The 27,715-nt window shown below is 34.4% G+C and overlaps 1 protein-coding gene across 4 annotated transcripts in view; it reads left to right on the top strand.

The window, feature by feature from the left end:
• GALNT13 (polypeptide N-acetylgalactosaminyltransferase 13) overlaps nucleotides 1–27,715 on the top strand; it is a 579,203-nt gene that overhangs the window by 358,811 nt on the left and 192,677 nt on the right. For all 4 annotated transcript variants that reach the window (XM_029934560.1, XM_029934559.1, XM_029934558.1 and 1 more), the window contains exon 8: nucleotides 8,367–8,484. In XM_029934560.1, the coding sequence (XP_029790420.1) occupies nucleotides 8,367–8,484 (118 nt within the window). The remainder of the gene's footprint in view (nucleotides 1–8,366; nucleotides 8,485–27,715) is intronic.

The raw sequence follows: 27,715 nt of genomic DNA, 5'->3' as shown, positions 1-27,715 counted from the left end.
TGAACATTGGAGTGCATGTGCTCCTATGCATCAGCACTTCTTTATCCCTTGGATAAATCCCTAGCAGTGCTATTGCTGGGTCATAGGGGAGTTCTATCGATAGTTTTTTGAGGAGTCTCCACACTGTTTTCCAGAGCGGCTGCACCAGTTTACATTGCCACCAACAGTGTAAGAGGGTGCCCATCTCTCCACACCCTCGCCGGCATCTATAGTCTTTTGATTTGTTCATTTTAGCAACTCTGACCGGTCTGAGTTGGTATCTCAGTGTGGTTTTGATTTGAATTTCCCTGATGATGAGTGACACTGAGCATCGTTTCATGTGCCTGTTGGCCATCTGGATGTCCTCTTTGGAGAAGTGTCTATTCAGGTCTTCTGCCCATTTCTTCACTGGATCATTCATTTTTTGTGTATGTAGCTTTCAAACTAAAAATTTTAACTGCTGGAATCTCAATTATTTCCTTAGATCTTCCTTTATTTTTTGTAAAGACAACCCAGAGTTATTTTACACATTACTTTTTGCCATTTATGTCCTCTGAGCTATAGTTTTTGCATATACCATGTTTTTTTTAAGGATATGCAGCCAAGGAAGATGAAATTCATTTTAATAATTTTGATATCTTTTGCCAACTTGATTCTCCCCCCCAAATTATAACTGACTCTAATTTGTAGTTCCTCTAGTAAGTATAATTAAGAAATATTTACTTTGTGGGGGGCGCCTGGGTGGCTCAGTCAGTTGAGCGTCAGGCTTCCGCTCAGGTCATGATCTCACAGTTCGTGGGTTTGAGCTCCGCATTGGACTCTGTGCTGACAGCTAGCTCAGAGCCTGGAGACTGCTTCAGATTCTGTGTCTCCCTCTCTCTCTGGCCCTCCCCTGCTCGCACTATCTCTCTCTGTCTCTCAAAAATAAATAAAAAACATTTAAAAAAAATGAAAAAAACATTTTATCCTGTAAAATGTTGTACAAATATAAGACAATATTTTCTATTACATAACAATGAAGAATATATTTCTTAACTTTTATCTGTTAGATTTTCTCTGTTAGATTTTCTCAGTGCAATGAAAATACTTTTTTACTTTGAAGGAAAGAAACAGAGATAGATACTCTCAGATCCTGTGAGACACTTCTTTACAATAGGAGATATTAAAACAAAGCAGGGGGAGGGGTCAAAGTTATGTGATTTTGATAGAAAAAGTTACACTTTGGAATGTTCCAACTGTTCATTCCCATGTACTCATGTTAAAATGTGATATGTATTGGTTTTGAAAGAAAAAAATCTACCTTAGTTGGAGTATGTGAATCTAGATTTATTAGAGAAAATAGCACATTTATATTATGTTACCTCCTAATGGTTTAGAAGATACTTTACAACACTTCCCTAGTGGACTGTTGAGTTGAGATGAAAACAGGGCATTAATTAACACATTTAAGGGGCACCTGGGTGGCTCAGTCAGTTAAGCATCCGACTTTGGCTCAGGTCATGATCTCAAGGTTCATGGGTTTAAGCCCTGCGTCAGGCTTGTGCTGACAGCTCAGAGCCTGGAGCCTGCTTCAGATTCTGTGTGTGTGTGTGTGTGTGTGTGTGTGTGTGTGTGTGTCTGCCCCTCCCCTTCTTACTCTCTGTCTCTGTCTCTCAAAATAAAACAAAGACATAAAAAAATAAAAAATAAAATTTAAAACATCTGGCCCCATTGTTTATGTTGACCTTTCCTAAGCATAAATGAAATTAAAAGGAAAGATAAAAAAATTGTACCAATTACTGTACATCCTTTTGGAAGCTTAGGGTTTAATCAGGTTGTGAGAATTATGAAAAAGGATTAGGAAAAAAGGGAAAAAAACTTATTCCGTTCCTGGTCGTTCAACACGAGTTAAGGTATTTGATTCCAGTACTTGTTGGTAAATGGATCTTTGGCAGCAAAATGAGCCATTTGCCCATATTAAGCAGAATTTTTTTTCTTCAAAAATTTCCATATTTTTTCTTTAAAAATAGCTTTATTTGTGTTACATAGACTCTACTGGATTGAACATGCTTGCTGTGCAGAGCCTAAACCGGCATGAGCACTTGGATAGTTCCTTCTCTACCAAAAGCTGCATCTTCTTACCCAAGTATATGTTCAAATGAGTATCACAGTATGCAGTGCTTCATGAAACCCCATTTCTTTTCTCTATAAAAACCTTTATATAAATTCGACATCTGGTTATTCATCACTAATAAAATAGTAGTTTTGCTTTTGCTTCTTTTCTGTCTTTTCTGCTTTCTACTTTGGGGATACTAGAATAAAGAAGGGAGGAGAGAAACTCAGTTTCTAAACGTGCAAAATGGTTAACCAAATTACATTTTTTGATTTAAAACAATTGAGATTATGCAAATATTTTAGCTATTTATGCCTCACATTGTGTGAATAAAATAATTATGTTTATCATTTCTCTTTATTATGGCTTATAATACATGAAAAATAGTATTAACACCAAGCTACACACTTACAGTCTAGATGTTGTGTTATTTAATCACTGTAAATAATAGTATGATGCTGAGCTATAGTCCATCTGATCTTAGTTTTTTTTTCCCCAGAGACCTTATGTATTTGCCATGTAGGATTAATAGGATCCTAAAATGTTAAAGGGAAAAATTAGTGAGCAGAAATGATGTTTCAATAGCTTTGAAAGAAATTGCTTAGAAGAGCAGTGCTAAAATTCACAAGACAACATTGTGCATAATTTTGGAGCTGAAATCAGGAAAAATGTATTTCTAATGAGCTATGCCAATTTCTTTGATGTAGATTGATAGACTGAGCGATTACTAGTTGGTAGAGAGGGAGAGAGATACCTAGGGAGATGGAGAGAGGAAGGAAGGAAATGGAAAGGAAAGGAAGATTATTTCCTTAATTTGACTACTACCTAACTGGGGAATCTTGAACAAGACATTTAAACACATTACAACTAAATTTGGATGACCAAATCTGTAGAGATTTTAAAGCTCTAAAATACTACAATTCTATTAAAAATTAATTCATCTCTGAAAATAATTCTTAAAAAGAGCTGATTATACTCTTGCCAAACACAGATGTTTTCTCTTCCTTATTAAAATCATTATTTAAAATATGTAGTTCTTGTTTTGCGCTGGTACTATTCTAAGAGTGTAACATACATGATTTCATATATCCTCATTTTATACATGATTAAATTGGAGCACAGAGTTTAAGTATTTTACTGAAGGTCACACTGTGGGGTTGAGATTTGAACCCAATCAGTCTAGATACAGAGTCCTGCTCCTAAAAACTAAACTCAGTCCCCTCTTGACTCTCCTGTGGTCTACCTGCTTCTGGCACACATGGTGGTTATCCTAGTGTGAAATACCAGATCTGTCGTCTTATCAGTGCCAATGCATGCATCACAGTTTAGCATTACTGAATAATCAAGATGAATTCTATCATAATTTCTTTAAATCTACCAACTTCTGGTGAAATACTTCTAAATTTTCCATGTCAAATGTTTGCTTTTTGGAGTCATTTCCTCTATTCTACATTGTTGCAAGGCTTTATATCTTTAATTCTAAAATACTAGCAAACTCAAATCCCAAAACTTTTACTAGATGATAAAATCCTGGAATTAGCAAAGGCATCTTTGTTACTCATCAGTTTAGCAGATGTGAAGAATGAATTATTTTTGTAATTTCAAAAATAAAATTGCAGATGATATTAACTTACAAATAGATTGTATTAGGGCCATGGAGATACATGCTTATGTGTTTATTTTATTTAACAAATATGTATTAATAGCTTAATAATATTAAACCAATAGATTAGCTATATGTATGGAGGTGATAAAATGAATACAGAAATAAATATAATGCCAAAAAGAAGTGACAAAGTGCCTTGAGAAAGACAGGGCTATCGAAGGAGGCCAAGTGGGAGATTATTGGAAGCAGGAGGGATGTACTGAGGGCGGGCTGCCTGAAATTAATAGCCTTTGGCTTGAGAACACAGCACATTTGAACATTTGAGTTTTAAAAGGAAATTACAAGTGACAAGTGGACGTGGGCACGTGTACCAGGGTGGGAAAGTATGAAGCATTTACTGTTAACAGCTTAACCCTTGGAACATAGGAGAAATAGTTAAATGGAATGGAGATGCTTCTTGGGCGGCATCACATCCCTAATGCCAGAATAGGAGCTGGAATTTATTTCTTAAAATAGGTATTTCAATATCTGGTTGACATTTTTAGAGGAGTTTTGATTTGGAGATATTAGTGTGGCTATGCTTTGTAGAATAAATTTTGGAAGCAACAGACTCTAGAAGCAAGAAGTTTCCCTTAACAAAGAGACACGAGAGGACTAAAATTGGACAGTGACTATGATAGCAGAGAACAGAGATAAGTATCAAAAATACTTTGGAAAAAAATAGCAAGTATTTGAGAAATGATTGAAAGAAGCATAGAAAACAAAGTCACTAAAAGGGGTCTTTGAGATTCTGGAAGAAGATAGAAGACAATGAAGGAGAAGCAAATATGGGAGGGCTAGCACATTCTCAGTGCTATGTCTTTTACCCTGAGCAGAGTCAATTGGATTTTATTTTTTAGAAAATGTTTGGAAAGTAATTAGAAAAACACAATGCAGAAAGAAGAAATGAGAGAAGGAAACACAGATTAGGACCCTGCCTCACAAAGATGACAATTAAAGGCATAAAATGAATGAATCTATGCGGGTAAAGAGTATAGGAAGAGGAAAGTTCCACTGAGAGACTCTTAGGAAGACTACATATTGGAACAAAAGAAGACAATTATTAAATTCACACATCTACAAAACAATATTATGACTGTATATTTCACTCATGTCATACATATACAACTAAGAGCTGGAAGCAGCCAGCATGGAAAAGGAAGAGGAAGGGATATCAGTAAGATTCATAAGATGAGTAGGAAGAGCCTCTCTGGAAAAAATGCTATTTGAGTCCAAGATGAAAAGTATTTCAATCATGGAGGTTGCTGAATTGTGTTCAAATGCTTCCATAGGAAGACATTTTAAGGAAAGCCTATTCAAGTTCAGAATCAACAGGGACCTTTTAGAAAGAAGTTATAATAGAGGTGGGAATAGGATCTAGCTTCCTGTTAGAAGGTCAAGAGGAATTGAGAGAATACGTAGAAAGTATCCTTTCTATAAGGTTACCAGTAAAGGGAATACAAAATATATGTCCTTCATTTCAATGAGTAGCAGGATGGAGTAAAGGACTATTTTGGTTTAGGATAGAACTTGATTGAACAGTATTATAAACTCAAGGGGATGATCTAGAAATCAAAGGCATAGAACATAAATGTAATAGTCAATGAGCAAGAAGCTGAAAGAATAGTCAGAAAAGAGCCTCTGAGAGCAGAAGAGTGAATGTTAGCACACATGCTGAGGTAGAGATTGGGGGAGTTTAGGTCTCATAACTGATGAAATTTTTATTTTATGTGTTGCCTTAATCTTCAGTGTTTTGAGGAGAGTCTGAGACTTTTAGATGAGTCAGTTATAAAAATGAGCCGGAGAACAGATTAACATGGATGAAAGAATTGTTAGCTGTTGTAGACTAAGCAAAGAGTCAATAGTTGGACTTGCAGTATGACTAGTTGACCTCATCTTCTTACTTTTTCAGTGAGTCTCTGGTTCTTAGGTGCAGAAGTGGATAATGTGGGGGTAGGTTTACCCAGACACTGATATTTACAAAAAGAGAATTGGGTCAGATAAGGGAAGGATAGAGAATTTAGGATTCTAAGCTATTTTTTTCACTGACATGGCAAAATCCTGGAGAGAGATTGGGAGGAGAGGAAAGGAACAATTCCTAAAGGAAATCATTATGTGAGACCCTGAAGTAGCAGAGGAACCCTAAGCAGCACTGTAGAATAAGAAATGACTATCACAAGGTTGAAATAGGAGGGTTTAAAAATAGAAAGTTGTGTTTAGAGAGGCAGATTTCAGAGTTCAACATCTTGAATCTGAAGTAGATTCAAATGATTTTGAAATCCAAAATGAGGGTGTGTTTGGAACATCGTAAGTGAGGGATAGTCAAGACATTTGAACGATTATTGACAACAACAATGATGACAAACATATACCACCGAACCTCACCAACTATTTGTTATGTGCTGGAACTGTGGTAAGTGCTTTACTTCTAATAACGCAAATCATCTTCACTTACTGACAGTGTAGGTAATTTTCATAGCCATTGGGTGGTTCATTCCCCCCAAAAATGGATTCAATTGATTAATAAGGTTGGATAATCCATAGGTTTTTAATTTTCTAGGCACCCTGAACACGTAAAATCCACACAGGCATATATAAATAGTTTATTAGGGACAATACAGAGCAATTAACTTAGAACAGGACAGGTTGCATAACGCTGTTGACATTATGTAAGGCACAGATTCTGGACTACTTGAGAGAGCTGACATTGCAAATACAAAAAAAAAAATCTATCTAGGAGCATCTGTCTTCAGAAAACACAGGATTTTTTTGAGGAATTGCAATTTTATGTTTTTATTTTTGTTACTTTTTAAGCATAAGTGAAATTTGAGTCATTCTTATGGCTAAATATATAAATTATTTTAGTCATTTATTGTACACTTCTCATATATTTATAGAAACTGTGACCAACTGTAAGATGATGTTCAATGCATGTATTTAAACTAAATGCATTAGTACTTTATTAATAAATAGATAAATGGGTAGGCATTCTGAACTGATCATTAAAAATGCATCACTTAACAGTCTTAAGCACTCAGTTGCATTAAGATAAGATAATTGCAACAATTTTTGTTCCTTTTTTCATTAAACAGACTATCCAGCACTGTTACACGTAGGTATAGTAATTGCCATGGAGTTCCAAAACCCCAGTCAGGTGAGGGTGGTGGCTACTCCATAATCATCATGTGTTTAGCTCTGTTAGTATTTCTCATTGTGTCTCAGGTCAGTGATTCTGTTCATGATGGGAACACAGCAAGACCAGAAGTAATAAAATAGTTCTGAGCCTAAGGATGTTCTGCTACTCCAGCTGATGGACAGTTAATTGCTTGAGTATAAAACAGTGAGAGCACTGGGAGAAATAGACAAATTTGCAATATGGAAGATATCCAAGTACAATATTATTTGGTGATTTTTCAGTGAACTATACTGTTCAATTAGAGGACGTGAGCATATCCTGTGGCAGAAGAGGATATAATCTTCAGAAAAGGAAAACATGGTTTTTTGTTGTTGTTGTTGTTGTTTTTTAACAACCTCCGTCTGGTTAAATGAGTGTCCAAATCCCCTGGACCAGTGTTTCTCCTCTTTAGTGGCACGTTAGAATCAGCAGGGGACTATACACACTACCAAAGGTCCGGCCCCACCCCAGGACAATTAAATCTGAATCTGTGGAGCGTGCGTGCTACCCAAAGAAGGAAATGTGTTTTTTAAAGGTGCTTTAGGTACCTCTAATGTGCTTCGAAAGCTTAAAACCACTCTTCTACATTAAAATTTTAAAAATTGTCAGTAGAGATAGATCCATTTGTGAAAAACTAGATTTTTTTTTGTTTCAATGCATATGGCTTATATAGGAAGACTTGCATAGTATTAACCATTGACTTTAATCTTTTAAAATTAATAATTAATCCTTTAAAAACATCTGACTTCTTAGTTTCTATAGAGAAATCTCGAATGTGAGAATCAAAAGGCACTTATTTCTAAGAAAAGGTTTTAGAATCTGTGCCAAATGTCCTTCTAAGCCTCTAAAGAGCATATGGGATTTATGTTTATCCACAGGGTCATCCGATTAACTCTATCATTTTAATTGGGTAAAGAGAAGAATAAACAATTAGATGTAAAGCTCTTTTATTCAAAATATGTAACTATCATTAGATACTTAATTGCCTATAAACATTTTATAGCGTTTGATATTTTTCATATTGAAATAGGCTATAGATCTTTCCATAGAGAAACCATTTCCACAGGTTTCTAGAATTCATATGAAATGATTTATAATTAGACGAAAAAGGTCACAACTTGTGGTTTCATGACCAGTTCATCTCTTTAGGGGTAGAACAAAAAGCCCTAACTTCTCTTCATTATGCTTTTCTCAAGGAATTTACACCACCCCCCCTTAAGTGGCCAGTGTTCCTTGCATATATCTATTGGATCACCTATAAGAAAAACAGGCTAATCTAAATTTAATTTTACAGAAATTGTGAACTAAACTGCTACTTATTAATTTTGAAACCGCTTTATGTTTCCAGTTTGAGATTTTTGAGTGCTAGTTTTTTTTTTAATTTAAAATGTCTCAAAACTATTTGCTACAGTCTCATTCAACTCCACACATTGTTTTCAAAAGATATTCTTTTCTTTTTGTTTTTTTTCAACTAGGACCCCTACTATGGCTGGTGGCCTATTTTCTATTGACAGAAACTACTTTGAAGAGATAGGAACTTACGATGCAGGAATGGATATCTGGGGTGGAGAGAATCTTGAAATGTCTTTTAGGGTAATTGCATTTTACTTTATTTTTTTTTTTACTCTGAACACACTATGCTGTCGCATGCACATATAGACCCAGTAATTTACTGTCAAATCTTTTTTTTTATAAAGTGATGCAAATTACTGATCAGTTGGTCATTTTAATATTTATTTTGAAGCTTTGCTAGTCTTTTTGCATGCAATATTTACTGTTAAATGGGAAATTGCAACTACTTTTAAAGTTTTCAAAAATAATTCTTTTATTCATAGTACAAAGACTTAAGGGCTTTCAGTTTTTGAATAAAGAAGGGCTTTGTTTTTTAAATACAGCATTATCCTATATAAAATCAGATTGTGTTTCTGAACTAAAACTTGAAGTGTTTATGTTATCAGAATTTACAAGTGCTACCTGAGGTTATTCTCAAATATTTTTAAGAATACTCTGTAGTAAAGGAACTCTGGATATTTCTGCAAGGAGCATGATGGATTTCACATTTATGGACATTATTATTTGATAAATCAGTTTGAAGAATGCAAATTCATTTATTAGATGGTCTTCCAAGCAAATGAAAATTAAGGGCTAATCCTTCATAAATATGATATTGCAAAGTATAGGAATAATTTTTATATTTCATTATATTCAGAAATTTTAAAAATGGGCACATAAATGTGCCTTTATGCTAACAAATGATAAGTGATGAGATACTGTGCTTTCTTCAAACCACATCTATTATTATTTTTAAGTATAATAAGTTAATAACACTTTTTCTTTATAGAATTAACATGAAATATTCAAAACATTGTATTGGTTTTGCCAAAATTGTGTAATGAAATCATTATTAGCATTTAGATATATTTATCTATGAAGTCCAAGAGTTATGACTTAATTTCTCATTTAGAAAGTAAAGTTTGTTTTTCAATAACAAAATAGAACTATATTTGATGTTCTGTAAGAAAGGTCAATATCTGAGAATAAGAATTACTTGACTTTATATAAGGTAGAATTTAGTGAATCTCAGATAATCTGAATTATTTTAGAAGCACAGAATGGCCTTGCTGCATATTGTTTGACTAGAAACCTTGCTTATAGCCAAATCTCTGAGAATACCATTAGTGAATGGATCATTATTCTTTCCATATTTGCTTATATACTTATAGTCGGATTAGAATTTGCTCCACAAGATTTCATACCATACTCAGGAATATCGTCTTGACATCAAGCACATGTTACATCTTTGCACAACCTTTAGGGACATTTGGGGACCCAAGCTTTTTACCTGGTGTAGTTCTCTAAGTGCAGAAAATAAGAGATGAGACTTAATAAAAGAAGAACAAAACAATAAAAAGGAAGGGAAGGAGGAAGAGAGGAAGGGAGAAAGTAAAAAGTAGGAAGGAAGGAAGAAAGGGAGGAAGAGAGGGAGGGAGGGAAGGAGGGAGAAAAAAAGGGAGGATAGATATTCAAAAACTGAAAAAAAAGTTTGTTCTTACCCTGGTAGGTAATGATGAGAGTATTTATCCATTCATTAACGAATGTTCCTTAGATGTTGTGCTGGATTACATAAGGAAAAAAAAATCAGCATAGCAATATTGCTATTATCTGTGACTCTACTGCCCACCTTTTCTCCCTAAGATTCCTATTCACATCTTTTCTTCCCACCCATTAAGCTTGATTCTCTGCCAATGGACTCCCCTTACTTTCATCACATAGCTCAATATCAAATGGATGCTTTTCATCTAACTAACTGAAAGATGTGTTAGGGAGGAACTTGGTGGAATAATATGAGAAACCAGGATAACACAAAAAGGAAATGCAACAGAAATATAAATGTTTCGAAAAGAGAGATTCGAGAATATGGTAGGCAAAGCAGATTCCAGGAGGACAGAGGGAATGCAACGGGTGGCCTTAAGAATGATTAGATCTCTAGAAAATGACACAGGAGTTTGGATGGGATTGGTTGTTTGAGATTCAGAAGACATAAAGCACAGTAACTCCCCTTTATCAGTGATTTTGCTTTCCATGGTTTCAGCTACCTGTGGTCAACTATAGTTCAGAAACAGGTGGTTTTCCTTCTGACATACTGTCAGAAGGTCAGTAGTAGCTTAATGCCTGTCTCATTCATGTGATTTCATCTCATCACATAGGCATTTTATCATCTCCATCATCCCAAGAAGAAGGGATGGCACATTTCTTATTGTATCTTAGAATACGATACGGTATTACCAGAGAAAGAGAACACATTCACATAACTTTTATTATAGTATATTGTTATAATTGTTCTATATTATTATTAGTGATTATTATTAACCTCTTACTATGCCTAATTTGTAAATTAAACTTTCTCATAGGCATGTATGTGTAGAAAGAAACATAGTATACATAGGGTTCAGTAGCATCCTTGATTTCAGGAGTCCACTGGGGGTCTTAGAACATATACCCCATCAATATGAGGGGACTCCAGTAATGAATGACTCTTTTTTGAATATTTTAAAACATATCACTCTCTTTAGTTTCCATATGCTTTCAATAGAAACAAAATATACATTTTACTTCTATTAGACTCTTGATTCATGTTTTACTTTTCTTTCTATGACATGAATGTAAATGTTAAGAGTTAGTACTCTAGCTGAGGAAGATATTGGGTAAGAGAAAAATACTAGAATGGTATATAAAAAGAATGAGACTCTCTCTTTAGGTTAATTTCATGAAAAAGTATGTGACTTAATGAAATGATAGATATTGAGTACTTAAACTCAGATGACCTGAAGCTAATATCCAGATCAATCATAATACAACATACATATACTGAACATGCTATGTGTTCATTTTTCAGATACTGAGGCTACAAAAATGAATAAGGCAGGATCCTTTCACTTTCACAGGATCATTTCTATGAGAGATACATAAATATTATTGATAATAAAATGATCATTTCTTTAATAAAAGTATGTCTGAGGTTTTCTTGTCTAGAAAATGTTAGTAGTTAGTAGAAGGTGATTATAATCACCTTCACTGTGAAAAAGTAATTATAATAATAGTGATGTTAGTGTTGTATTGTAGCTCTAGTCTCTAAAGGTAGGGCAAGGAGAAAACAGAAATCTTAAGGGCTTGCAAAATATTAGGATTTTGGCTAGCTTTAAGGGTTCAAGTCAATCCAAAGAAATATATTTGTGTGAATTTATTTATAACAGTATAACTTGATATTTGATGCCCAGAGTATTATAAGTACTGAGAGACACTGAAAATTTGATGAAAACTCTAGATCTCCCAAGAAAGATGCATCTAGTCCCTTACACACAATAGGGATGAATACAGTTTTAAAAGGTTGAAGAATCCCTTGAAATGTCAGAATAAGCATCGTTGGCTTAAAAAAAAAACTGTGACTTCTAATACTTATAAAGCTTGTAAGTACTTGAACTCCACCATTCTGAGACCAGTAGCTATGCTACTATTTTACTACTACCTCCCAATTAAGATTTATCTCTTCCTAATGTGACAGCTCTAACAACTGATAGTATTAGGAGAAACTAACAGGTAAATGTGATCTTCCTCCATAGTTCTGAGATGTTGTGTCATCTAGTGATCTTATCTTCCTTTTATTGGATTTAACCTCTTATGGTAGATGACACGCATCCCCAGCAATGCAAATATGTAAAGATAGCTCCTAATTCTTCTGAAAACTTAGTCTCATACATTGCTCTCCACTCCATTACATAACGATCATTGAAATATCATAAATTCTGAGAATACTGTCTCAACATAAATGTTAATTTATTTAACCTATATTTATTGAATTTTTATTCATTCATTATGTGGGATACAGTAGTGAACAAAACAGACAAAACTGTATGTCCTTATGGCACTTAATTTTGGTGGAGACAAACAATAAGCAAAAGAAATGAAATACATTAATATATCAGTGATAAGTGTTAAAGAAAAAAATAAGGAAGGGAATAGGATTATGAAATAGTAAATGTTGGAGATATGTAAGGGTTGAAATTTTAGGTACCAAGAACTCAGAAATGAATATGTGTATAATAACTGGTCACAAAATGAACCCCAATATGGTATGAATTTACCACCAAAAGAATCATCTATCTTTAAATGATATCCCTGATGTCAACATAAGTACCACCCAATAAACATTATCATCAGAAATCCTTGCCTTTCATGAGCAATAGCACAGGAACAGTATCTCCAAGAGTGCACAGTATTTTGTTCATTTTAAAATGAGATAATCTGCCATTGTGGAACCCACTAGGGTCATGGAAAAAGAGAGTAAGAAGGTGGTCAGGGGAGCATCCCGCTTCTATGAAAGGTAGACTGGCGGTTGTAAGAATGGTCTGGGAGCCAGCAACCTGGGTTCAGGAGCTGGCTGGAGTTCTTACCAGCTGCACATTTGGACAAGGTAGCATGTCTTCTAAGCTTTAGTTGTTCACATCTGGAACAAGGAAGATTGTATCACTTTCCTGATATGTTTTTGGGGAAGATTCAGTGAGATTGTATATATGGTGCTAAATACCTTACTTACTGCACATAAAGTGTGTCATGACTGGCAGGTGTCATGAGCAAGTCATGACACTCCTGAGCATTACTTAGTAACAACCTTGACCTTAATTATCTGGCCTTGAATGCAGATAATCAAATGAGAAAATATACATGAAAATCCCTTTAAAACAAGAATATGCAACACTTACAGAAAGTGCTATTACTCTGGGTGTTAGGGAAGGTGTGGTTCCTAAACTCCCCTGGCCAGAAAAGAGGTTAAATTTTAGGAAAAGACAAAACAAAACTTATTTTTAGACTGCTGTAGCATCCTTTGAGTTGACTACAGACATCTTAAGAACCTAGATTTTAAATATTTACCCATACTCATAAAGCAGTTTAAAGAAAACATTTGAGTTAAAAATGTCGTCTAGACCTGGTGTAATATGTAAGATTTAAACACACACTTGAATCAATTTTTAAAAATGGACAAAATGTGTGAAAAAGGAATTTCATGACATTGGGCAGCAGGTCATGCAGGACAATGATCTCAAAGATGGGAAACAAAAAAGGAAAACCCAAATGTTTGCCTCAGCTTACTGCCTTGGGAAAGTGCCTAGATGTCAGCACTGGAGGGAGGGCCTCAACATCTACCAGTGTACTTCTGAGTGGAGATGAAGCCGAGTCCTTGAGGAGACCTAGACAGGGAGGAACTTGGTAGACAGAATACTGGAAGGAGAGCTGCACAGACAGAACTCAGGAAACGTTGAGTACTGATCACTGCCTATGTGTGAGGAGTAAACCTAAGTTTGAGGAAAGAACCATCAGTAAGATTAGAGGTCTCACTGCCCAATAGTGCCTGTACCAGCCAGAGTGATTCATGGGGAAAGATAAATATTGGGAACTATATAATACACTTCTTCTTCTAATTTTTTACTAAGTTTTAAAGTTTTATATCCATTTTAGTTAACATACATTTTTTTCAGGTGTACAATTTAGTGATTCAGCACTTCCGTACATTACCCAGTGCTCATCCCCACAGGCGCCCTCCTTAATGCCCATCACCTATTTCACCCACCTCCCAGCCCACCTCCCGTCTAGTAACCATCAGTTTGTTCCCTACAATTGAGTCTGCTTTTCTCTCTCTCCCTCTCCTTCTCTCCCTTTCCTTTCTTTTCTCCTTTTTCCTTTGATTGTTTTGTTTCTTAAATTCAACATATGAGTGAAATCATATGGTGTTTGTCTTTCTCCAACTGACTTATTTCGCTTAGCAGAATACTCTCTAGCTCCATCTCTGTTGTTGCAGACGGCAAGATTTCATTTCTTTTTTTTATTGCCTGAATAATATATCATTTTATGTATACAACACATCGTCTTTATCCATTCATCTGCCAATAGACACTTGGGTTGCTTCCACAATATGACTATAAATAATGTTGCTATAAACATAAGGGTGTATGTATCCCTTTGAATTAGTGTTTTTGTATTTGGGGGGTAAATACCCAGTAGTGTGATTGCTGGATTTATTTCTTTGAGGAACATTCACAGTGGCTGCACCACTTCACATTTCCAACAACAGTGTACATTGTTCACCAACCCTTGTTGTTTCTTATGTTTTTGGTTATAGCCATTCTGACAGGTATAAGGTGATACCTCATTATAGTTTTGCTTTACATTTCCCTGATGATCAGTAATGTTGAATATCTTGACATGTGTCTGTTGGCTATCTGGATGTTTTCTTTGGAGGAAGGTCTGTGCATGTCTTCTGCCCATTTTTTAAGTGGATAATTTGTTTTTTGGTTGTTGGGTTGTATCAGTTCCTTATATATTTTTTTTATTTATTTTTCTTCTTAAGTTTAAATTAAGTCATAGTGTAATAATAATTTCAGGAATAGAATTTAGTGATTCATCATTTACATATAACAACAGTGCTCACCCAAACAAGTGTCCTCCATAATGCCCCTCACATCTTTAGCCCCTCCCTCAATCCAACACCCTGCCAGCAACCCTTACTTTGTTCATTGTATTTAAGAGTCCCTTATGATTTGCCACCCTCTGTTTTTATATTATTCCTGCTTTCTTTCCCTTATGTTCATCTGTTTTGCATCTTAAATTCCATATATAAGTGAAATCATATGATATTTGTCTTTCTCTGACTGCCTTATTTTGCTTAGCATAATACATTCTAGTTCCATTCATGTTGTTGCAAATGGCAAGATTTCATCCCTTTTGCTCACCAAGTAGTATTCCATTGTATATAAATATACATCACATCTTCTTTATCTGTTCATCAGTTGATGGACATTTTGGGCTCTTTCCATACTTCTGCTATTTATTGTTGATAATGGCTGCTATAAACATTGGAGTGTATATGCCTTTTGAATCCATACTGTTGGATTCTTTGGAAAATATCTAGTAGTGTAATTAATAGGTCAAAGGGTAGTTCTATTTTTTAATTTTTTGAAGAACCTCGGTACTGTTTTCCAGAGAGGCTGCAAATTTGTGTTCTAGCAGTGAAAAAAGGTTCCTCTTTGTCTGCATCCTCGCCAACATTGATTGTTGCCTAAGTTGTTAATTTTGGCCATTATGACAGGTGTGAGGTGGTATCTCATTGCAGTTTTTATTTGTATTTTCCTGATGATGAGCCATGTTGAGCATCTTTTCATGTGTCTATTAGCCATCTGAATATCTTTTTTAGAAAAGTATCTGTTCATGATTTTGCCTATTTCTTCACTGGATTCTTTGTTTTTGGTACAATATACTTCTAAATAGCCTGTGGATCAAAGAAGCAGTCAAAAGTGAAATTAATCATTTTTTTAACTGAATGAAAATGAAAACACAATGTATTAAAGTTTGTGTTACCACTAAAACAATACTTAGGGGGAATTCATAGCACTAAACATCTATATTAGAAAGAAGAAAATAAGACCTAAAATTCATGACTTCAGATTCCACCTTCAGAAAATAGAAAAAATATGTAAGAAAAAGGAAATAATAAAGATTGAAGCCAAAATTATGAAACATAAAAAAGGAAAATTTTAGATGAAAAAAATGAAATCAAACATGGTTTCCTTGAGAAGATCAATAAAAGTGATAAATTTCTAAACAAACTTAATAGGGAAAATAGAAGACACAAATTACCAATATTAAGAATGAACAAGGTAACTTCATTATGGATTCTACAGATATTTAAGGTGTTATAAAGTAATATTGGTAACAATATTATTACAACAAACTTGACAGCTTTGATAAAATAGACTATTTCCTCAAAAGACACAAACTATCAATGCTTACAGGAAAAAATAAATCAAGCAAATACCCCTGTGTAAAGAAAAGAAATGAAATTTGTAGTGTTAAAAAGATACTTTTTACAAAGGAAACTCTATGTCAGATGACCACACTGGTGGATTCTACCAAACATTTTGGGCAGAAATAAGAACAGTTCTACTGAAATTTCCAGAAAGCTGAAGAGGGTATAATACCTCCTAACTCAAACTACGAAATCAGCATTACTCAAATTGCAAAACTTGACAGACATTACAGGAATAAAAACAAATGAGTAGAGAAAGGATAGTATTGTCCGTAAACATCGCCAGAACAACTACATATCTATGTGGGCAACAATTTCTTAAATCCGTACCTCACACTATTTAAAAATTAATTGATAATTTATAAAAGGAAACATAAGAGAAACACTTTTCTACCTTTGATTAGATAACCCATAAAAGCAAAAATTGATAAATTGGACTTCATCGAGATGAAAAACTTTAGCTCTTCAAAGCCACTGTCAAGAGATTGCAAGGACCAGCCACTTACAGGAAGAAATTGTCAACAAGTAATATACCTGATAATTGACTTGTATCAGAAAAAAAAAGACACTTAAAACTCAATATTTTTTTTGAAAAATCAACCCAATTAAAACATGGCTCAAAGATTTGAACAGATACTTCACTAAGGAAGGCATAAGATGACAAGTAAGCACATGAGAAAATCCTTAATATTATTAGTTATTAGAAAAATGGAATTAAAGCCTTAATGAAATAACACTATGCCTCTACTAGGATTGCAAAAGTTAAAAAGTTGGGGGGAATTTAGAAGAACTGTACATGCTGGGAGTGTAAAATGGTATAATAACTGGAAAACAGTTTCACTTTTTCTTAAGCACCTCCTAGCTGTTACTAAAAGGAAAGGAAAACATAAGTTTATACAAAGAGATGTGTACTAATGTTCATAGCAGTGTTGTTTACAGTAGCCAAAAGCCAGAAACAATCTAAATGTCTGTCAAAATGTGAATGAATAAACTATGGATTATCCATACATGGAGTACTACTGAGAAAAATAAAGAAGCTATTGATACACTCAGCAAAATTTTGAATTTTGAAATATATGACACTGAATCAAACAAACCAGACCAAATAGATTACATACTGTATGAGATAATTCATATAAAATTTTAGCAAATGCAAGCTAATCCATAAGTGACAAAAAGCAGGTAAGTTGTCTAGGAACAGGTTATGGCGATTGGAGAGGAGAAATGGAAGGAAGGGGGTCATGAAAACTTTGGTGGGTAATGGATGTATCCATTTATTTTGATTGTGGTGATGGTTGTGCATATGCAGTGTAAATATATGCAGTTCAATGTATATTATACTCAATAAAGCTGTCAAAATATGAATACACACACACACACACACACACACACACACACACAATGCAAACATCCTCCAAAGAGAAAGAAAGGAAGGAAAAACCTAATAGATGTTATCTAGTTAAGTGTAGACCTCTAGACTTTAGTCTAGATTCTCACTACATGTTAGCCCAGTTAAATACCGTGTTTATCAGAGTCTAATAATTTCAGGACAAGTTGTGTGGATTAAATGATATTTATTGAACTTTTCAATAATCTGTACAATCTATGGAAACATTAATTTTATTAGTAGTATTACCCTTAAAATATAAGCTATTTTGTGTCAATAACCTACATTTTAATCAGCAGGATGGAATTTTCTATAAGTGGCCCAATTTTTTTTTCTTCCAAATAACAATGAAAACAGCAGTATATTTATCTGAAGGATATAACCAAGTGAAATGTCTATAATATGAAATCCATTTATTTCCAAATTGCACAAGCAATGAAGTGGAAAAATATGAGAGCTGACATAATAAATAATGGAAAAATGAAAGGCCAAGATTCTTACTGAACAGAAAAGTATGGTAAATGAGCCAAAGAAGTTTGTAGACTTTTTGGGGATTGTAGTATCCAGGTTTGTGAAAGTATTTTAAGAGAGTTAGAAACTTTCTAGAAATGTCTACACAATTCAAATACTGACAAGTAAAAATGTCAGTTATAATAATGTGTTACAAAGAAATCAATTTAGACAAAAATCTAATTATTTGTTAGAACTCTGCTTCTTTTAAAACTTCATGCCTATTTGAGCAGAATGGATTGTCAGTGTGTAAAACTTGACTGTGTTCATTTATTTGGCCAGTCATAGAAACTGGACTATTATGGAAATATTTCAGTTAAGTGAACTTAATCTCACCAGATTAATGTCTTATGCACAATTTTGGTGGACATGATTTTGTGGAACCCTTTCCTGTCAATCCAGTAAAGCACTTTCTTCATATTAATATAGATTTCTTAGCCCCCTTTACCCCTAGCTTCATTGAGGTATAATTGACAAATAAAAATTATAAAAATTTAATGTTTACGACATGATTTGACAATATGTATTGACAATATGTATTGTCAAATGATTACTACTATCAAACTAACACATCCGTCACCTATCATAGTCACTCTGTGTGTGTGTGTGTGTGTGTGTGTGTGTGTTTGTATGATGAGAACAGTTAAGATCCACTCTCACCAAATTTCAAGTACGTAATATGACATTATTAACTATAATCACCGTACTGTACATTAGATCATGAATTTACTCATCTCATAACTGAAAGTTTGTACCCTTATAGCCTCTTTTCTAAAAAAAAAAGGCTAGGAGGTCATAAATGAGATCATGTTCATATGTAAGCTCATTAAAGAACATAAACCAGTATTAATGATTATTTGGCCCATCAGACTTCCTTGTGGTTACCTATTTGGTACAAGATAAACCTTAAATACATTGTGAATAGCTTGAATTTTTGGCTTCTGTGCTTATAATTAGATCTTCTGGCATCTTGGCCAACACTCTATCCTAAACCATTGTTTAAACCTCTCTCCTTATTCAGTCACTTTATTCTTTGTTTAATTAAAACCACAGAATAAAGTATACCCAGGCAAGAGGCAGCTGAGACATTGTTTCTGAAGATTGTATTACATCTACTGTATATGTTTAAGCATTGGGTCAGTATTATATTCAATTAAAACTTGTATAGAGGACTCATTTTTTCCAAAATAAATGTGTTAGAATCTTATTTTGAATGTTAATTACAACAAATGCCTAATCATATGGTCCCTTAGGAAAAAAAAGGTGAATAACAGGAAATTACATATGAATCAAACTTTAGGAGAATGTTAGCAAACACTAACAGAATTTGTTTGGATTTTAAGGCTTGTAATAGCCTAAGGCTTGGTTATTTTGGTATGGTAGCTATACCTCTTCATTTAAACTTTCTGGCACACAAAACAAGATAAGAGAATAAACTTATATTGGATGGTCATTGACAAGACTCTTCACCTTCCAAACATAATACATGGAGACATATTTTTAGAATAAGTAGGAAACTTAGGGATGCCAGAACTTGTTATTAATTCCTGGCTCTTTTTATAGTCACTTAATTATCTCCTAAAGTGTTTTTTAAAATAATTTTTAGTGTTGTCGGTACCACTCACAGTCTAATGCCTTCTTGAACTAATAACATCTACTGCTTCTTTTTCATAATTTGTCACAAAGTCTTAACACATGAGTGTTTCTTTGGAAAATGTAACATATACTATATTTATCAACCTGGAAATATTCTCATCTAATGTCTTTCCTATTTTGTATTCACTCTATTTGTTATTCTACCCATTTGTCTATCTATCTATCTATCTATCTATCTATCTATCTATCTATCTATCTATGAGTCTATGTGAATATGAATAATTAAATATTTATGAAGACCCAGAATGTGAGTCTATAGTAGTAGTTATTACAAAAGAAGAATATAATGTGATAAAAAAATGTATGGATTTTAAAAGTTTATAGCATAAATGTCTGTATTGCAGATGAGTGCTGAGCGATACTCACTAGATACCTTGAAGGAATTGGGACTCAGATAATCAAGATAATTGGGGAAGTATGAAACTCTGGAATATGGAGAGGAATTAAATGCATAGAAAGAGGAAGAAATTGAATTAAAATGATATAAAATAATACATTTTTATTTCCATAAATGTATATGGCAGAAATTAATTACATTTTTATAAGATTTATTTGGAAATACACATTGGAAATATATTTTATTCAAAGATCACTCTGTTTTGTTCTATTTTCTCGGATTTTGTTTGTGTTTAATGGACATAAAAGTACACCAAAAAGAAGCTATTGATTTTCAAACTGTGATAACACCATCTTTTGCAATATTGTTCTTTAACAAATACAGGCATATTTCAAACATTCTAGGCAGAATTTCCCTGTATATGTCAACAAGCCAGGTATACCTGGCTTTTTCAGAGAGTTTTAGTGCATTAAGAAACCTAACAATCAGAGTTGGAGACAAATGTCTTAAATGTTGGAAAATACACCCCAATTCTGTGACTGTTTTTTGACTCTTCTCTGCTAATATGTACAGATATCTTATGCACACCCACATGAACTATAAAAATCTTTATGGTCCTAAATATGAAAGACCTCAGTTTAACTGTTTGAATTTATGACAGTAAAAAGAGCTATATGAAGAATTTTAATGTGCTCAGAATTATTGCATAGAAAATTTTGACACCTTGCATTATGGCTAAGCTTACTAACACCTCCCATTAAGTGTACTTAATCATTAAAAAATGGTCCTGAGAAATAAGGCAATTATCCTACTGATTTACATTTGAAGGGCATCTAAAATATTTTGATAATGAAATGTTTTACTTTCTTTTTGTATCTAAATGTGTGCTGCTGTGAATTAGATTTGAACTATTTATTTTACAAATTAAGGTTCTGTTTTTTTCTTCATGGAAAGGGCAAGTTAAAGTAAATAACTTCTAAACAGATTACCAGTGTTGACATTTTAAGAATCATTGATATATACTGTGTTTGATTAAAAGAAATAAACATGACATTAAATTCAAATAAAGTTTGCAAACTTAGTTCAGAAAATATACTAATGGTAATTTAGATCTTATGCTAGAGAATGATGATAGACAATAAGTCAGTAAAGAAAATTAGTCCCTTAATTCAGGTAAATTGCATTGAAAAAAATAAAATGAGAGGTAGAGACCTGCACTATGTTAGAGTTTTACTCTATATATAAAGACCTCTATAGTGGCACTTTAGTTAAGACCAAACTGACAGGAAGAATCCAGCTGTGCAAGGATTTATTTAGAGGGAAGACATTCAAGATAGAGCATGGTGCAAGATGGAGTAAATCAAAAAGGCCCTAGACAACTATGAAATGAGGAGCTGAATTCTCTCATTCCAAATAAGACCACAAATATCGCAAAACTTTTGAAAAAGGAAAGTTTTCTTATTCAAGGATTAAGAAATAGTCAGTCTCCAGAACAATATTTAGTTGATTGATTTATTCAGTCAATGGTTAATATGTACCTGTTATGTACTGAGCACTGTACTAGATTCTAAAAACGTAGAAATGAACAAAACAGCTAGGCTCTGCTCTCTAGGAGTTTATTTTTTTGATGAGGCTTTTTTTGATCTTTGATTTAAGTAGCACTTTGTAGAATTCTTTTACACATATATTCATAATACATCTCAGCATGAGTTAAATATATGAGGAGATTTTCTCCCCCATAGATTTACTTTTGTCTTTAATGCCTTTGTAATGTTTGCACTATATTTCACGTTACCTTTCTGTAGCAGCCTGGTATCAACCTACCCTCATTTTACCCATCGATCAATATAGTTATATACATAGACCTGCATTAGACAGACAATGTGGATGGTGTATATAAGAGATGTGGCTCTTGATCTCTCCTAGAGTCCAGTATGGTCTCGGTATTATCTGGGAGTGCATATATGAAGTGCATCAAGTTCAAAAGAAAGATAGATTTCTGTGATTTAGGATAGTCAGGGAAGAATTTATAAATTAAAAATCCGAGGGTCTTGTCTTACCGAGAGCAGGGCGAAAGAGGAACAGGGGCTAGAAACTGGCAGGCTCTCAGATCTATATTCCTGTGGTCCTTCTTTGTGCTTTGAGCCATACCTAGGTTTAGGCTAGAATATCCAGTCTCCCCACCTTTTATTTTCCCTCTTGAAAATGACATGAATATGGGGCGCCTGGGTGGCTCAGTCGGTTAAGCATTGGGCTTTGGCTCAGGTCATGATCTCAGGGTTTCTGGGTTTCAAGCCAGCGTCGGGCTCTGTACTGACAGCTAGCTCAGAGCCAGGAGCCTGCTTCAGATTCTATGTCTCCCTCTCTCTCTGACCCTCCCCTGCTCATGCTGTCTCTCTGTCTCTCAAAAATAAATTTAAAATAATTTAAAAAAAGAAAAAATTACATGAATAACATAAACTAAATCATGAAATGTGTATTTTCCAGAAGTATGATTCAAGTGACAATTAATGAATCATCCATTAAAAACTCATAAAATTGAGCCTATTATATACCTAGATTTGCTCCCTTAAAGAGTTTTAGGACAGAATTCCAAAACTGTTGTTTTTATATATGTACATTCAATTGAGAAACCTAGTGCACCTCGCTGGCCCAACTTAATGCATTCAAAATTGAATTCATGCACTTTTTATTAAAGAGCTAAATTTAAATCTCTATGGTAACTACTGCAGTAAATGTGCAACGTCTTAAGCTATGATTATACTGTCACACTTAGTGATGTCTATCTTAAGTACATGACTACCAATCGTTTTACTGTTGTTCTAGTCAACCAGCAATGTAGTTAAAAAAGGAAACCAATTATGAGATTTATTTAAATAAGGCTGACTGATTTCAGCAATAACAGATTTTGGATACTAGGAATGATTCTTTTAAGGTGTGAAATTATGTTGAGGGAACTCTTTGATCCAACTGTTCAGAAATTGAGAATTAAGTACCTCTTAAAAGGTAGTCAGATATTTTATATTGTATTGTTATATTTTTATATTTATTAAACTTTTTATTATACTTTTAAATTTTATTAAGCTTTTTAAATTTTATTTTATTTGGTAGTTGTAGATTTTTAATATTTTTAAAAATTACCCTTAAAAATAAATCCAAATTAACAGTTTTACTACATCTGCAAATATTTAAACTTGATGAATTAAAAATTCTTAAAATCCTTTATAATCAAAGTAATCACTGATTTACACTGCAAATAGGGTAAAATTGAAATAAAAAATTTTGGTGTAGAGAGACACTTGGGTGTCTCAGTTGGTTAAGCATCCAACTTTAGCCCAAGTCATCATCTCCACTTGTGTGCTAGAACCCCACATTGGGTTCACTGCTATCAGCACAGAGCCTGCTTCAGATCCTCTGTCTCCCTCTGTCTCTCCCCTTCCCCCAGTTGTGCTCTCTCTCTCTCTCCCTCTCTCAAGAATAAACATTAAAATAATTGATGTAGAATTATTAGCACTTCTCTATTGTCATCATGATGTGTCCAAATGCTAAAATGTGTTTCTGCAAGAACTACTCCATTATCCAAGATTTGACTATATTTTTTCTACTCATTTCAATACTTCATAGTCCAGCAATATGAAATTCCAACTTTGTATTTGTTTCTCTAATTGGTCAACCGTGTGCTTTATGGTTACATTTAAATTATGTATTTTAATTGGCCAACCAACTTTATATTCTATATTTTTAACTGGCCAAACAAAGCTATTGGGATTTGAGCAATTATACCTTCTAGAATTCTTGAATTAAGAGTCTATAAATAAATTATTCAAGGGTGATGTGTAATTCTATAATGATGTATTTGGATGTGATTAAGACTGATGTAAGACTCATGCTCCAGATCATTCTCTGGCCCTTTAGAGAAGACCCAGGAGTGCCTTTTCTCATTTTGAGAACAGAATAGAAACTCTTGACTTTTTAAGGTCATGAAAAGTTAAAGATGTACCTGAAGAAGTTGGAAATGTGTTGCAAGTGTTGAGGCAAAGTATAGGGAAGGTGACAGATTTGAGAGTTAGCTTTACAGAATTTATAATTAAATGAGCATGTGAGAATCGATAGGTTTGCCAGGAAAGAAAGCAGGGAGAGCAGAAGAGCACAGCATGTCCTTAGGTAGCACCTACATTTAGGGATGGGAGAGAAAAGAGAAAGTGAATGCCAAGTCAAGGCTGTCAGAGAAGAACAAATATATATCACAAAGACTTAGAAAGTTATGGTGATTGTCAACAGTGTCAAATGCTGCAGAGAAGTAAGAAAGAATATTGAAAGCTCATAAAAAGCTTTATGAGCAGTTGCAGATGATAAAATCAAGAAACTAGAATATAAGATGTGAAGAAAATTGGATTGTGAAGATATGTAGAGAAAAGAACTTTTTAAGAAGTTTCCCAGCAAATGGGAAAGAAAACACATAGTAACTTGAAGGGTAAATATGACCAAACTAATTCTTTTGTATTTACTGTTCTTTTATTTTATCTTAGGGAGTAAAATAAAATGTAAGCTGATAAAAAAGATTAGAACAAGTAGTTGATATTGAAAGAGAAAGAAGAAGGAATAACACCTGCAGGTGTTGAAAGATTATTACAGAGATAGTAAGGGTCGTCTGTGCAACACTTCCTAGTTTATATCAGTTTCGTGCTCATCATTCCACCACGTCTTTACTAGAACACTATGGTTGAGTAGTCGCCACTGACTTATTCTTTAACTAATGATTTTGAATTTCAGGGAAACTAAGTCATGTGGATAGAAATTGGCAAGGCTTGGGTGCCTGGATGGCTGTCAGTTGAGCGTCCGGCTTTGGCTCAGGTCATGATCTCACGGTTCGTGGGTTCGAGCCCCGTGTCAGGCTCTGTGCTGACAGCTAGCTCAGAGCCTGGAGCCTGCTTCGGATTCTGTGTCTCTGTCTCTGACCCTCCCCTGCTCGCGCTGTCTCTGTCTCTCAAAAATAAATTTTAAAAAAACATTAAAAAATTAAAAAAAAAAAAAGAAATTGGCAAGGCTGAACATCAAACCCACGTCCCTGATCCCAGTCTAGTCTTCCCCATTCTGAGTTCAAGACCCAAAGTCATGGTTTAATTTTAGAGAGGAGAGTTGACTCATTTTCCTAAGGGAAAAATTAGGAGAATATGAGATGTCTCAATGTGAAAATTCATAGAAAGGCAGGTCAGCTGTTCTTGAATTCAAAAAAAGTAGAAAGCCAGAAATTCTCTACAGAGAGGATGATCCTGATAACAGGTTTCGGTAAGAAGAGCAAGTTTTGGGTTAAACACATCTTCTTCAGCAAACATGTGGATGAGCATTGACAGTCCCTATTACACAACCTTTAAATATCACGACCATGATATCTTGCAATTCTTTTTTTTTCAAGTGTAAATTTTTATTTTATTTTATTTCATTTTATTTTAATATAATTTATTGTCAAATTGGTTTCCATACAACACAGAGACTGGGAACTTACCTTTACTGTGCTTAAACATCATATCTGCGTATATAAACTTTGCCCTGCACTCTCTCTGTGTGTGATGAAGTAAGTAAGGTAACATGCTAACTGTGACTATTTACATCCTTACTTTTTTACTCTCCTTTTAAACTGTAAAGTAGCCTAAACTGACTACTACCAATTTATTTTTAAAAGATCAAAAACTGTCAAAGGACGGTATTATTTTCCTTCACGGTGGGTCTTTTGGGTATCTGTAATGAGTACTGGAGGTGACATCATATGGATATGTTTATATCTTTCACATTTATCTCACTAAGCATTTTATGACAAAAAAAGAAAAAGATGCCTGTAAGGTGATTTTTGGAAGGGAATCATAGTTTTCCACTGATAGCATTAGAGCTTTATATGCATTCCCTAAGGGAAGTATTTATCTGAAGCAAAACTTATAGCTTCCTATAAAAATGTCTCAGGTCCTGTACAAGAAACAAAATGTCTCTGACTGACTAAAGACTAGGAAAAGAAAATCCCATCCATGAAAAGATTACTGTTAGGATAAGTGCCTCTTAAAACAGTCATTTTGTTGTAGGCATGAGAAACTACTCTTCAACTGTCAAATGCAAATTGATGACTGGACTGTAATATGCCTAGTGCTAACAGTCACAACTAGACAGGGCTGTGAGCTACTTGAAGACAGAGAGCCGTGCTGGGCTATTCTTCCTCTGTGCCCCAGAGCCCAGCATGGTGCTTGACACAAAGTTAATGGCTAGTATATATTTGTGGAAGACACCAGCCAAGACTTAAGGGAAAACGTGTAAGAGGGGAGAAGTCATTTCCTCTTCACAAGTTTATCCCAGGGCCTTACATGTGAATAGCATTTGACCACGTTACAAGTTACACAGGAAATTTCATTTAATCTAAGATCCTATGGCCGCAACCAGGGAGGTGCTCAGTTTATAGAGGGAGAGATCAAATAACTGGAGCATAACTCTTTCTGAGGTACCAAGTTTCCTTCCCCTACCCCATTCAAGTACTTTTTCAGTATCTCTGGCATCCATAAAAGAGCAGGAGATGTTGTCACACACTGCAGCTGGGTACCCAGGTGGTCCACTGATACTCAAAGAGGACTGCTTTGGCATGGATTCTAGGGCAGCATCGGGCAGCTGCTGTGAGCCGCTCTGTGGCTACACGCAGCAGATGTTACTAGGATCTGACAGGCAGTCAGATCATCAGGCCTGGGAGGACACCAAGGCGCAATGCAAAGTATCTGACCCAAATATCATTTAATAAATCATAGACCCTTTCTCCAGTTCTCAAAAATTGCATCTAAATACAGAGTTCTTTTCCCCACACTCAAGATTTATTCATAGGATTAATTGCACAAGGAGGAAAGCACAAATTCCAGTAATGGTGCCTTTGTCTTCGGTAATATTACCCTTCAATGAATTGAAAATACTTCTAAAACCTCTAGTATTTATCACACCTTAAAACTGAAAATTGAAAGATAAAAGAGTATGACTATCTCACATATTATTTCTCTTGCTCTTTTTTATGAATTAATCTGCTTGTAGTAATCAATGCTAATATAAAAAGCAATACTTTTTTATAAGCATGAAAAGCTAGACACTAATTTTATTAAGCAGAACCACCTTACATTATGGAGGCTTTGCAAGCGGGCTGTGTTATGTTCTTCATTCCTTGCCTGCTGTACTCATACATGTCACTTAAGCCGAAGATGGAAGATTTGCCATAACACAATCAGGATCTAGAGGAGAATTGGGAATTTCTTCAGTATCAGCAGTCTTGATAGGATGTGGAATAATGACAAGTAACAATTCTCCTGACACCAAGAAATACAGTGGCCATAACGTATGGTAGTTCTGAAGGTCAGACAGCTCCAAGCAGAAGAAGTCATTGGAAGGCAAAAAGTGATAGTAGAATGTACATTATAAAATATTGGTGTATATATATTGGAGATATCTCTACTATGCATTTTAACTGCTGGGAATGGTGTTTGTATATGAGGAGAGTGGTAGATGAGGTTCAAAAGCTCCTGTTTGTGACCACTACCAACTCAGCATACCTCCGATG

This window comes from Suricata suricatta, chromosome 3, assembly GCF_006229205.1.
Source record: "Suricata suricatta isolate VVHF042 chromosome 3, meerkat_22Aug2017_6uvM2_HiC, whole genome shotgun sequence".
Taxonomy (NCBI): Eukaryota; Metazoa; Chordata; class Mammalia; order Carnivora; family Herpestidae; genus Suricata; species Suricata suricatta.
Note: the sequence above shows the minus strand (reverse complement) of the source record. Positions and strands in the feature narration are given on the sequence as shown.